This window comes from Nestor notabilis, unplaced genomic scaffold (genome assembly GCF_000696875.1).
Source record: "Nestor notabilis isolate BGI_N333 unplaced genomic scaffold, ASM69687v1 scaffold25949, whole genome shotgun sequence".
Lineage (NCBI taxonomy): Eukaryota > Metazoa > Chordata > Aves > Psittaciformes > Psittacidae > Nestor > Nestor notabilis.
The window spans coordinates 1-12,825 of NW_009943721.1; the positions used below are offsets into that span (position 1 = coordinate 1).

The window sequence follows — 12,825 nt, forward strand, 5'->3', positions numbered from 1 at the left end:
GGTAGAGCGGAGGGCGCCGGTGCTGCAGCGCTGGGGCTCTGCCGGTTGGGTTTTCCAGCCCTGAGGATTCCAGGTGCTGCCTCTTTCCGTCCTCCAGCAACGCACTGACCTTCCCCTCGCACCACAGGGCCCCGCAGGAGCGGCGCAGCCGCTCCGCTGCCTCCCGGTTCGGAAGCACCGAGTAGTAATTCTCCATGTTGTAGCATTCCTCTAGCGTGCTCCCTTCCCTTTGACTTCCTCTGCTGCCCGGGATCCCAGAGCCACGTGCTGTCATCATGGAACCATTGGCCACCATTGGCGTGCAATTCACAACCATCAGCTTTAACAGGAAGTCTTCCATTCTCTCTCTTTAATGGCAACGTAATTCCATCTCCCCCAGCGCTGGGTTCAGCGTCGCATCAGAACAGAGACCTCTTCTGCCGAGCTCCAGCTGAGGAGTGTGGCTCAGCTCTGTCAGAGAGGCAGAGGCAGCGGTGCCATCGAGATGGACGTTGTGCAGAGCAAAGTGCTTTGAAAGCTGCAAACTCGGAGCTAAAATCGGGTTTGGGCAGCTTTGTGCAGTGTAGTTTTCAACTGGAAGGAATTACAGAGAGACCGGTCTAAGGAATGGGTGGAATGGTGATCAAGGAGGAGTTTCCAGCCAGGCAAAGAGGGGTGTCAGGAGCAGCACAGAGCAGGGAACCGCTCAGTCAAAGAGGGGAACATTAAACCATAAAGGGTTGGGGGAAAGCGTTTTTATTAACCTTACAAGTTCTTCTTGCTTTAGGCTGTGCCTGCAGTGGCTCTGAGCCACATCTGGCTGTGAAGCCAACGACCATTGCAAAACACTTCCAGTGCCAGGCTGGGAAGGTTTCTCTCTTGCCAAAAGTGGCTTTGCCATTTGTGCAGAAAGGAGGCATTTTCTCCTGGCAACCAGCTTATTCCTGAGCCTGTTGGATGCTCAAGGCTTGAGTCTGTCTGATCTTCACCTCAGTAAGTCGAGATGTGGGGAGAACGGAAACGTAACATGAAGGTGCTCTCTGGAGCTCCAAGGATGATGTGGGCAGATCAGTTTCTCCTGTTTATGGAGCAGAATGAAGACAGGAAAATCAGGCCTTGGCTTTACCAGCCGCTCACTTCAGCTCTTGTAGATCATACATTTGTGAAGAAGGAGCTATAGGGCAGGAGGGACCTTTTGTTTGCTCACTTCCAAAGCAAACTGGCGATTGCTTCAGGGGTTATTAAAGCAGCAACACAAGAAGAAGTTACAAGAAGAGCCTGACTCTACCTTCCCCGTAACCTCCCAGCAAGAAGGCAGCAAAGCGAGTTCTCCCTTCTCTTCCCTTGTGAGATGACAACCCCCGCTCTCCCGCCCTCTCCTTGTCTTCCCTGTGCTGTCCCTTCTCCATCCACTCCAACTTCATAACCATCTTGGTGGCCCTTGACTGGAATTCTTGAGGGTGTCACTATAAGGTGCTGGGGAGCTCAGCACTGGTGGTTTCATTCTGTGTCTGGGTAATACTTCTCCCAAGTCAACTGCTATAAATAGAAAATAACTAAATGGTTGCTAAAAATGAACGTGGTGCTTTTTTATTCTGGCTTGTCGTGACTGAAGAATCAGAGAATCCAGCCTGGGTCGGGTTGAAGGGAACTTCAACCTCCTCCAGCTCCAACCCCTGCCCCGGGCAGGGACACCTTCCACTAGAGCAGGTTGCTCCAAGCCCCTGTGTCCAACCTGGCCTTGAACACTGCCAGGGATGGGGCAGCCAAACCTTCTCCCTTCAACCCATTCCAGTTCCCCACCACCCTCACAGGGAAGAACTTCCTTATCTCCAACCTGAACTTCCCGTTTCAGTTTGAACCCATCACCCCTTGTCCTGTCACTCCAGTCCCTGATGAAGGTCCCTCTCCAGCATCCCTGTAGCCCCCTTCAGACACTGGAAGCTGCTCTGAGCTCTCCAGCAGCTTCTCTTCTCCAGGGTGAACAGCCCCAATGTTCTCCGCCTGGCTCCATTCGGGAGCTGCTCCAGCCCCTGCTCATCCTCGTTGTCTCCTCTGGCCTTGCTCCGACAGCTCCATGTCCTTCTGGGGACGCCAGAGCTGCACCCAGTGCTGCAGGGGGGTCTCAGAGCAGAGCAGAGGGGCAGGATCCCCCCATGACAAATACTGGGGTTTCTGCCCGCTGGTTTGGGCCGTTGGGTTTCCACATGGAAACCTTGGCCTTGGATCTGCCGCGGGGTTAGGACAGAACCACCGACCGGTGCAGGCCACAGTGATGGGAACTGTTCATGAAGAGTAGCTCCAGGTGCAGTCTTGGTTACCCCGTTCTCGTTGTTCAGAGGGAATTGGGTAACGGTTCTGAACAGGGCATTAGAATCCCAAAGCCAATGCTTCCTGCAAAGCAAGAGCCATCTTCCTGTGGAGAGGCTGGTGAAGGGGGGACACTGAGCAGGCGATCAGTTGTTTGACATCCTCAACCCATGAAACCCAGGTCAGGCCTTAGGAGGGTAAAACGTTTCCCCTGTGGGGAAATCCAAGCTAAAGGATCATATTTTATTCTGGGGCAGCTTTGATACCAAGATCATGGACTTAAGACCAGCACAATAGCACTGGGTAGGTCTCCATCCAGATGTGCTTGGCTCCATGGGGGCACAAGCTGGTTCCTGACTGCCTTGTCTTCTCTGCAGATGTCTCTCCAGTGGTGGCAGGCCTCATTGGTGCTACTGTGCTCGTGGTTTCTGTCTCAGTAACAGTTTTTGTGTGGACATGCTGTCACCAGCAAGCAGAAAAGAAGCACAAAACCCCCCCGTATAAGTTCATTCACATGTTGAAAGGCATCAGCATCTATCCGGAGACCTTGAGCAACAAGAAGAAAATCAACCGGATCCGGAGAGACAAGAATGGCGCTTCCAAGGAGGCTGGAAGGGGAAACCTCTTGGTGGATGCTGCTGAATCTGGTTTAATAGGCTCTGAGAAAGCTCCAGATGGGCCAAACGCAGCCCCTCACGTCGACCAGCTGCCAATAAAAGTCGATTATGGAGATGAACTAAGTCCAGATCAAAGCCTCACTCCAGGAGGAAGCAAAACCTCCTCCCCATCTTCTCCGGGGGAGGATGTCATGTTGGGTGAACTGACTTTCTCAGTGGACTACAACTTCCCTAAGAAAGCTCTGGTGGTCACTATCCAGGAGGCTCACGGGCTGCCGGTGATGGATGAGCACACTCAGAGCTCCGACCCCTACATCAAGATGACAATTCTTCCAGACAAGAGGCATCGAGTGAAGACTCGTGTGCTTCGCAAGACGCTGGAGCCCGTGTTCGACGAAACCTTCACCTTCTACGGGATCCCCTACAGCCAGCTCCAGGATCTGGTGCTTCACTTCCTCGTGCTCAGCTTCGACCGCTTTTCTCGAGACGATGTCATTGGAGAGGTCATGGTGCCCCTGGCAGGGGTGGATCCCAGCACTGGGAAGGTTCATCTCACCAGGGAGATCCTCAAGAGGAACATACAGGTAAGTCGCTGCAGGTAGTGTGAGCCGAGGCTCCTCGTGTTGTACTTGATCCCAGTTCTTTTGTTCCAGGAGCCTCTGTGGGTTAATAAGCAGGAATACTGCAAATCCTTGGCCGTGGAACCCGGTTTTCCACACATCATATGATGGGTATTAGATGGAGACACATGTGAGGGGTATTAGGTGGCTCTTTCCATCGGGCAGCTCTGCTGTGTGGTTGTGGTGATTTGATAAGGCACAGTCACTGTTTAGGCACAGAAATGATGAATAACTGATGCCAAGAAGAAAGGCAAAGTCCTGTCTCCTCCTCGACGAGCTGCTGTGGTAACAGGATGTTCATCGGCAGAGCCACACCAAAAGCAGCTCAGCAGAAGCAGAGTTCTGCTCATTGCTCTTCTTCCCCGAGGTTCTTGGGGTGCTTTACATTAGAACACAAGTGGCCCCTTTAGGTTCTTTTCATGGTATTGTCTTTGGTGCATTGACCATACCTCTTAGAAGTGAGAGATTCAACAGAGAGGGGAAAGGTCATGCTAAAGAGGAGGAGATTTAATAGGGGGTGCAAAGTCTTTACCATTTCCTTTGGTCAGTGTCAAACCTGGAAGCCCAGAGGCTTCTCCAGACCTGGAATGCAGAATTGCATCTACCCCGCAGTAAACTGCACTGAGCCCAGCCAGCAGAGGTGCATCCCATCCTCCTTCACATCCCCCTGCTCTCTGACAGTGGAAAATTGCTCTGAAGTAACTGCACTAAATTCAACTCAGATTTCCCTTCCAGGGCCAGGAACTTGCTCACGTGTTTCTCCATCAGGAACTTTACAAGAGCAGCAATTTTGTTCCTTGCATTGGAAGCACTGGCTTAACCCCCCAGCAACTGCTCAAGTCAACCCGCCAGGATGATAGAGAACACTGAAGTTTGCACATCCAGGTTTTCCCCACAACAGAGGTTGAAGGAACAGCTTCACCTCTTGGGGGATCAGAGCATTTAGTGTGACAGTTACTGTGGTGCTTCCCCAATTCCTGCCCTTGGGAATCCCCCCTGCTCTGCTGTGCCAGGTTAACAGCGCCAGGCTGGGTACTAAGAGTCAAACCCCTCAGCAGGTTGAGCTGTTGCACTAGTGCTGCTGCCTGTTACTGCCACACGACTTCAGGCCCATTGCTAATCCTCTTTGCCTGCAGAGCAAATAAACTTCACCTAATTGAGCGTCAGGGAAAGGTGATGAACAGCATCTGGAAACCCAGAGTGATTAACTTACTATTCCCTTACTCTTCCAAAGAGTAACTTGCACACTGCAAGTGCAACTGGGTAGATCTGGAGTTTCCTTTTCATCTTCATCCCGGCCCTTTGCAGGCTAAACCAGTGGTGAAGCTGCCAAAACATGCCAAAAGAACTCGAGTTACCTTGTGCCAGAGGTTCCCTCTCCCTGAGGCACTTGCAGTTGCCTGCACCTCCTTTTCCCCACTTAGCCCAGGGAAAGGGAATGTTGGTGCCCACGTTTCTGACACCAACTTGTCCTACAAAGTTCTCTCTCTTTCTCTTCCACAGAAGTGCATCAGCAGAGGGGAGCTGCAGGTCTCCTTGTCGTACCAGCCTGTGGCTCAGAGAATGACCGTCGTGGTGCTGAAAGCCAGGCATTTGCCAAAGATGGACATCACCGGCCTCTCAGGTAGAAGCTATTATCTCCACCTCAAAATGTGTAGGACAACAAATGTCCCGAGTTCACCCTGAGCTCTTCTCACCCTCTGTTCACTCACCTTTCCTCCCACTGTTCCCAAGGGCGATGGGTCACCAGGAGTGATCCATCATCCCCAGCAGATGGCTGCACAAAGACCAAACCCTTCCTCCCACGGGACCAGCAGTTGCATCCTTGCAGCAGCACCTCCTTTTCCAAATCCAGCAGGTCTCCACGGTGGCTTTGGGCAGCTCATGGATGCTCTGTGCTCCCGTGCTTGTGCAGATCACGGGTGCTCGGTGTCTCTGTGCCGCTCTCACTCCTCAGTGCCCGTAGCAGCATTTCTCACAGCACAACTGCTGCTTGCTGCAGCCACCTGCCCTCCTGCCCCTAGAAGAGGAGGGTAAAAGAGAGCTGGCATGGAAAAGAGGAGCGATAGTCTCAGAACATTCAGATGTTTTCCCTGCGTGTCCTCCAACTACAGGGTGAATCTCTCAGTAACCTTTCTGCTCCGGAGCTCCTCATTCCAGCTGGACAAAACAAGAGTCAGCCAGTGTCAGCTGGGAAGTGACTCCCAGCCTGAAACCTTGAGTTACATGGAGAAACAAAGCTCTGTGTGCCTCGGGCTTCATTTTAACCCTGAACAGAAGAGCAGATAAAGAACAAAGTGGGGCTGAGGGAAAAGGGAGGGTTTGGGTTGAACTTTCTTCTTTTTCAGTACCTTCAGTTTTCCAGCTGTGAATTGTTAAACCCCTTTGGACACTTTTGTGGGTTATTCTCTGAAACAGAGGAGGAATAGTCCTTGTTAGAGATGAGCGTTACCCAGCCCAGCACTGAGCTCACCAGGAAGCTCCCACCACCCTTTCCATGCACCGGCTCCCCCCCGGCCCCACGTCCCATTGAAACTCCTACAGAACTTCCACCACTAACCTTTGCAAGGAGGAAATACACCTCAGTACTGGAGTGAGCAGCCGAAATCCACACCACTCCCTTGAGCTGGGGCAGGTCCAACAAGCCGAACCCCCCCTGCTCCTCCCAGGAGCAGCCGGGGGCTGTGTTATTGGCTTCTCTCTCTCTGTCCTCCAGCAGATCCCTACGTGAAGGTGAACGTTTACTACGGCAGAAAGCGCATCGCCAAGAAGAAGACCCACGTGAAGAAGTGCACTTTGAACCCCGTCTTCAACGAATCCTTCATTTACGACATCCCTGTGGATCTGCTTCCCGACATCAGCATCGAGTTCCTGGTCATCGACTTCGACCGCACCACCAAGAACGAGGTGGTGGGGAGGCTGATCCTGGGCGCGCACAGCGTCACCGCGGCCGGGGCCGAGCACTGGCGGGAGGTGTGTGACAACCCCAGGAAGCCCATTGCCAAGTGGCACAGCCTGAGCGAGTACTAGAGCTTGTAGGGCAGCCTTAACCCTTGTTTTAGCTGTAGGACTAAACCTTGGTAAAGCAGCAGCAGGTGATGGGGTTCTCTAGTGATGTGATGTTTCGCAGGGCACTCAGATTCTAAAGAGCAGTGGATGAAAACCAGAAACACAGATATATATACCAGTGTACTCACGCTATTGCATGCCTAATACAAACTGAAATTAGTATTAACTACCAATATCAAGTTGCAGATTTTAATACGATTAATTCTCTGTCACTATGGAAGTTGTGTTTGTGCCGAACTGTCTTTGCTGGTATTCACCAAGATTGGCCTGTCTTTAGTAGGCTTCTCCCAAAGTTTAACCTCTAGTTTCTTGTTAGTTTGCCTGCCCATTGGTTCTTGCAGTTCTGTTCTTTGCTGGTTTGGGAGCACCAACCACAGTTCCATGTAAAGGTGGTTTAGAATTCTGCACTAGCTAAAGGGAGACCACAGGGAAACGGCACTTTCCTTCAGGGAAGCAAATTCTCTTGTCAGGTCCTGGAACTCCCGCCACTGCCACGTACTCGTTTTGGGGCTCCGAGGTCCCAACAGCAGAGGTTTCCATCTACCATTCACACCCCACCTAAGTGATCACTTTGCTTTTGCCACGTGGAAGCTGCAGGGACACGATCCCACAGCCCATCAGAACTCCCTGTTTAACCAGTGTTCAAGGCCAGGCTGGACGGGCCTTGGGCTACATGGTCTAGTGTGAGGTGTCCCTGCCCATGGCAGGGGGTTGGAACTGGGTGATCTGAAGGTCCTTTCCAACCCAAACCATGGCGTGAAGGGCCCAAGAAAACCAAACACAAACTGACGTGTCAGTGATGGGACAGGAAACTCCTGCTGATTCTGTCAAACATTAGAGGTGGGATTCCACATGCTCAGTTCTGTTACAATGGCCTCATGCAGCTGAGATAGGAAAAGGGGGTTTGGGGGAAAGAAGCACAAAGCTTCCCTTCGTTCAGCTTGGAGTCAGTTTGCATTAGAGGTGATGTGTAGCCAGCTCCAGAAGGGAGTTAACACAGGGCAAAGCCTGTTTCAAGGCAGCTCGAGGTAGTTGTTCCACTGTGAACGACTCCTGAGGCTTACCACAGGTTTCCATCACCTCGGAAGTGTGAAGGGCTGGAGCACTCGGGCTCTTAACCTGACTGGTCAGGAGCTCTGAACAGAGTTCACCAAGGTCCACAAATCCCAGCTTGGAAGCGGCTGCATTAGATCTGGTGTTAAACACACCCAGACACGAGACAGCAGCATCCTGGCAAGTAACTCCATGTCTTCCAGGGAAGATAGAAGGGTGGTAACTGGCAGCAGGTACTTGACTGTAGCCATTGGTGGTAAACTGAGCAGAACCAGAACCAGGCTGGAGGAGTCACAACTGCTGACCTCTGCGATGGAATCTGCAGCAGAAGTCAGCTTGCAAAGAGGCTTTCAGTTGGCCTTTAGTTGCTTCCAGGCAGCCAAGGCTGTTCTGTGCCCTGGGGAATGTCCATAATGGATTCTAACGATGACACTTGAAGCTCATTTCGCTCCTCACAGGCCTTGACTCCTGAATTTTAGAGCCCTGTTGGAAAAATGATCCTTCTCCCCTTCCTACTAATGAAGGTAGAACGATGGAGCGAGTCTGGCTGGGATCCCTCTGCAGCACTGGGAGGGCTCCTCATGCACAGGCAGCACGTTGGGAGCTGGCAATACTTTGGCATCTCTTCCTTCTTTTTGGAAAGCTGGATTTTCTCACTCATTGGAACTTCCTTCCAGGCAGAGTCTCTGCAGCAGCAGACGTTGCACTGACGCTGGAGCTCCCTCAGCACGGGCAGAGGGGGCTTCATTCGTGCGGGATTGATCCTAAACGAGGATTTCTGCCTGAGGTTGTAGATTGTGTCTTTAATGCTTTTCTAGCTCATGCTCTTCTAGTGGCTCCGAGCCACAGCCCGAGTCTCCCGTGGACACTGGGGTAGCTCTAGTTCAATCCTAGTTTTTGCACTAAGCGATTGTGTTGCTGCAGTTTAGTGACTGTCAGGACTTTTCCTGGGAACATGCTTTCCAGCACCGCTCCAGCCATCGGGATGAGGAGGCACCAGCACCACCCGGGACGCTCCCTCCTTCCCCTCCGGTGTGAAAAGCATGCTCCGGCCTAGAGGATCTCCTTAACATTCCTTTAGTTGCAAGGGAAAAGCTGAACTTCTTGGCAAGGAAACATGCTCAGGGTAAATAGACGTAGGCTCTCGGGCAGGTAGGAGCAGCTCCAACCCTCTATGGAACAACAGGAAACTGAAGATGTGCAGATATCTATATTTTTAAAGCATCGTATAGACAGAAAGTGACAGGAACTCACTGTACATCCCCCGCTGTGGTTGGTCTTTACCTTCTCGTGTCTCCTCGTGTCAAATTAACTTGGAAAGTTACAACTTTGTGTGAAAAAAAGGAAAATAAAAGGAAAAAAAACCTAACTGGACATGTGTGAAAGTGCATCATGCGTGAGCTGGTCCATACATGAGCTGATCCGTGCGTGAGCTGGTCCATACATGAGCTGATCCGTGCGTGAGCTGGTCCATACGTGAGCTGATCCGTGCGTGAGCTGGTCCATACGTGAGCTGATCCGTGCGTGAGCTGGTCCATACGTGAGCTGATCCGTGCGTGAGCTGGTCCATACGTGAGCTGATCCGTGCGTGAGCTGGTCGTACCCGTGCGTGAGCTGTTCCATACATGAGCTGATCCATACGTGAGCTGGTCCATGCGTGACCTGATCCATACGTGAGCTGGTCCGTGCTGTAACACAAGCTTATCTGTTGGATTTGTTAACACACATGGAGTGTGCAAATAAACTGGATTCACTTCAGCTGCTGCCTGTGCCGTGATTGATGTAGGCAACACGCACGGGACTAGAGCTGGAAGGGCTCAAGGCCAGGTTGGACACAGGGGCTTGGAGCAACCTGCTCTAGTGGGAGGGGGTCCTGCCCGGGGCAGGGGTTGGAGCTGGAGGAGCTTTGAGGTCCCTTCAACCCAAACTGTTCTATGACTCTAAATTTAAGCATTGGTTCCACAAGTGGGTGTTTCTGCTCTGACAATTCCCAGGCCAAGCACACACAAAGGAAAACCCCAAGAACTAAAGGAACAGGACACAATCCCAGCAAATGAAGTCTCACACTGATACTGAAGTGTTGGCACATCCAAAACCTCTCCATGACCCGCCCAGCGTTATCATTTGGTGTGATTTGGCATGAAAGGATATTCATTAGCTCAGTTGCAGCTCAGTGAAAAAGAGGACCTGGGATGAGCAGGAGCAGCAGCAGATTGACTCTAACAGTTGGAATTCGGAGGCAGTCCCGGAGCCCTGGAAAAGGGGATGCTCCGGGCGCTGGGCAGGAGGCTCCAGCCTCTCCCGAGCCCGAGCAGGGATCTGGCTCCTGTGACTTGTTCCCTGCAGCTCCCGGCACAGAACAACATCGCTCGGCACAAAGCCACGGCTTCAGTAATGCCGGATCCCGCAGAGCCCGGAGCCGTTTCCCAGCAACCCCGAGCACAGCGGCCCCGCGCTGCTCTCCCCTCCCCTGGCAGCTCCCATGTACCAGAGGTGGTTTAGGTTTCTCTTTGGGTGTCCCAAAACGAGCCTCAGGTCTCAGCTTAAGGGATCAGGGAGTTTCAGGCCAAGCTTTACAAAACGATGCCTCGTATCCCAGGAGAAAGGATGTGGCCGGTGCTGCAGCTCTTGGGATCTGGGCAGGCATCTGGCCTGGCTCAGCACCAGGGTGGCAGGAGGGGCAGGACTAGTGATACATCTCCTCCTACTGGGGAGGCTGCACCTCGAACCCTGTGTTCAGCTCTGGGCCCCTCACTACGAGAGAGACATTGAGGTGCTGGAGCGGGGCCAGAGAAGGGAATGGAGCTGGAGCAGGGCCTGGAGCACAAGTGAGTGAAAAGTTACTTACACCAAGGGTGGCAAAGCCCTGGCACAGGCTGCCCAGAGAGCTGGTGGATGCTCCATCCCCGGAGACAGCCAAGGCCAGGCTGGATGTGGTTCTGAGCAACCTGCTCTAGCTGGAGGTGTCCCTGCTCATTGCAGGGGTTGGACTGGGTGAGCTTTGGGGGTCTCTTCCAACCCAAATTGCTCTGTGAGTCTCTGGAACTGATCAACCAGCAGGAGATGCTCATCCCATCACCAGGGCACTGGGGCCATGCACTGGGGACGGAGGGAGTGAAACCCTCAGGAAGCCAAAAGTAGCTCGACCCGACTCCTGCCCTGGTGGTTCAACTCCAGCACATCACCCATGGGTGGCACGCAGACAGGACGCTGAGCACACAGGAACGTCGGAAGCTCCTGAGGTCCTGATGCACAAGACCCGTGCACCCATCCAGAGCCAGCACCCAGTGACTGGAGACACCAGGGTTCGTTTAACACCTTCGGTTCTGTCCTGGGCCCATACCCACAGTTGTCAGAGCTCACGCAAAGCTCCCCTGAGGGTGGTTTTGTACTCACTGAGCAAGATGTGAAAGCAAATCTCTCCTCCCTGCTTGGCTTCTGCCTCTGGGGCTGCCTCTAACAAAGGTCCTTCAGGTTCCTCCGTTCAGCTGAAACAGCAACAAAAGGATTTGCATAAGAAAAAGTGAAGGAAGAAAGCAAAGAGAAAGGGATTGACAAGCCCTGAAAGGGGAAGTGGGATTGTGCAGAGCACGGGGGCTCCGCTCCCACCCGCTTCCCACCTTCCTCAGGACCTTTAAACCCGTTCTCAACACAATTGGGTCTCTCCTCCTCCTCTGCCTCACCCAATTCCCTTGGGAGCAGCTGTGTTGCCAGGGCACTGGGACTCACTGTAACAGCAGCCCCCTCCTGGCTCCATCCTCCTGTCAGGCAGTTGTAGAGAGCGATAAGGTCCCCCCTGAGCCCTCTCTGCCCCCACAGGTCCCTCAGCCACACCAACTCCTCTTGCTTGGAGCAAGACATGCATTTTCCAGCAGAATTCCCAAGCACAACGTGAGCTCTTCCCTCTTCAGCGCTCTGAGGCTGACCAGCTTCAACCCATCCCGCTGGGCCCCGGAGAGGAAAGATCAGCTGCAAGAGTTTGTATTCAAAATTATATATTGTGTCAAATAAACCAGGAATTCTGTGTACAAATTTATACATGACAAAAATAAAACTCTTTGAGTAACACTGTGTAAAACCAAAGTGCTCGCTGCTCTTCCAATGGAGTGACTCCAGCAACAGGCTCACAAAGGCACCAGTAAACACTTCCATTGCGTCGAAGGAATCCCAGAAGGCACAGACATCCCGTTATTAAGGGTGGAAATGGGCCCAAGGAGCTTCCAGTGCTGCCCAGAGGCTCCCTGCACGAGCTGCCCGACACTGACCGCAGGAGCTGAGCAATGCTCTGTGTTACCAAGGAGCAGCAGAGGGAGAACTGGGCAGCACCATCAGGCCCTGCTCTGCCCTCCCAGGGGCTGGAATGATCTTTACCATGACAGAAGCAGCAACAACTCTGCTGTTGCCTCCTCCTCAAACCCAGGGTTTTTAGCTGAGTTACAAGCAGCAGGAGGGAATGAGGAGGAGGGATTTCAGTCCTAAAGCAGTGGCTGCTGAGGGGACACACAGCTGCTCACCAGCTTACGGACAAGAGGTCTGAAATTCCAAATTCTCACCTATGTGACTTATCCTCAGCCTTTCCAAACAACATGTGGGACTGTTACCAGTGTCGAGAGATGCTGGAGCACTGGAAAAGAGAAACAAGGGCCACTGGGGCTGTTTAGCTCAGCCACACACAGAATGATGGAACCCTCCTCCAAATGTCTTCACTTAGTCTGCTCCTGCTTTGAAATCCCACACCAAGAAAATACCCTTAAACCCAACAGGCACAGAATTTCCAGGCATACCTGAAGCAAGAAGGAGTTCAGCAAGAAAAGCAGCTGAAGTGCATGTATTTGCTGCCCTTGTTTCTTGTACCAACCCTGTTACACAGGAGTGTTCAGTTTTGACTGCGCTCTCCCATGCACCACGCTCAGACTGACGTTACAGGGTTGGGTTTGGAACAAGATTAACAGTGACTGACACAGATGATCAAAGAATAATAGAAACTCTTCTACACTCAGCCTACGAAGCTCTTACACTCTGAAACAGAAAGATTCCAGGCACTTAGTTCTCCAGGAAACCTGTTTTAGCCATGTCCGAGTTTCCCAACTATGGTTTGTTCTGTTATTAAACCCCAGAGGAACAGCAGACATCGTGTCTCTGCTGGATTTAACCCTGTAACTGAGGTGGGTGTAAAT

General features: G+C 52.4%; 1 protein-coding gene across 1 annotated transcript; it reads left to right on the plus strand.

The window, feature by feature from the left end:
* Positions 1 to 2,608: 2,608 nt before the first annotated feature.
* On the plus strand, positions 2,609 to 6,556 carry SYT11 (synaptotagmin XI). Its single transcript, XM_010022069.1, has 3 exons — positions 2,609 to 3,490; positions 5,030 to 5,150; positions 6,246 to 6,556. Exons 1-3 carry the CDS (start codon positions 2,609 to 2,611, stop codon positions 6,554 to 6,556), a joined length of 1,314 nt encoding a protein of 437 aa, XP_010020371.1.
* The last annotated feature ends 6,269 nt before the right edge of the window (positions 6,557 to 12,825 follow it).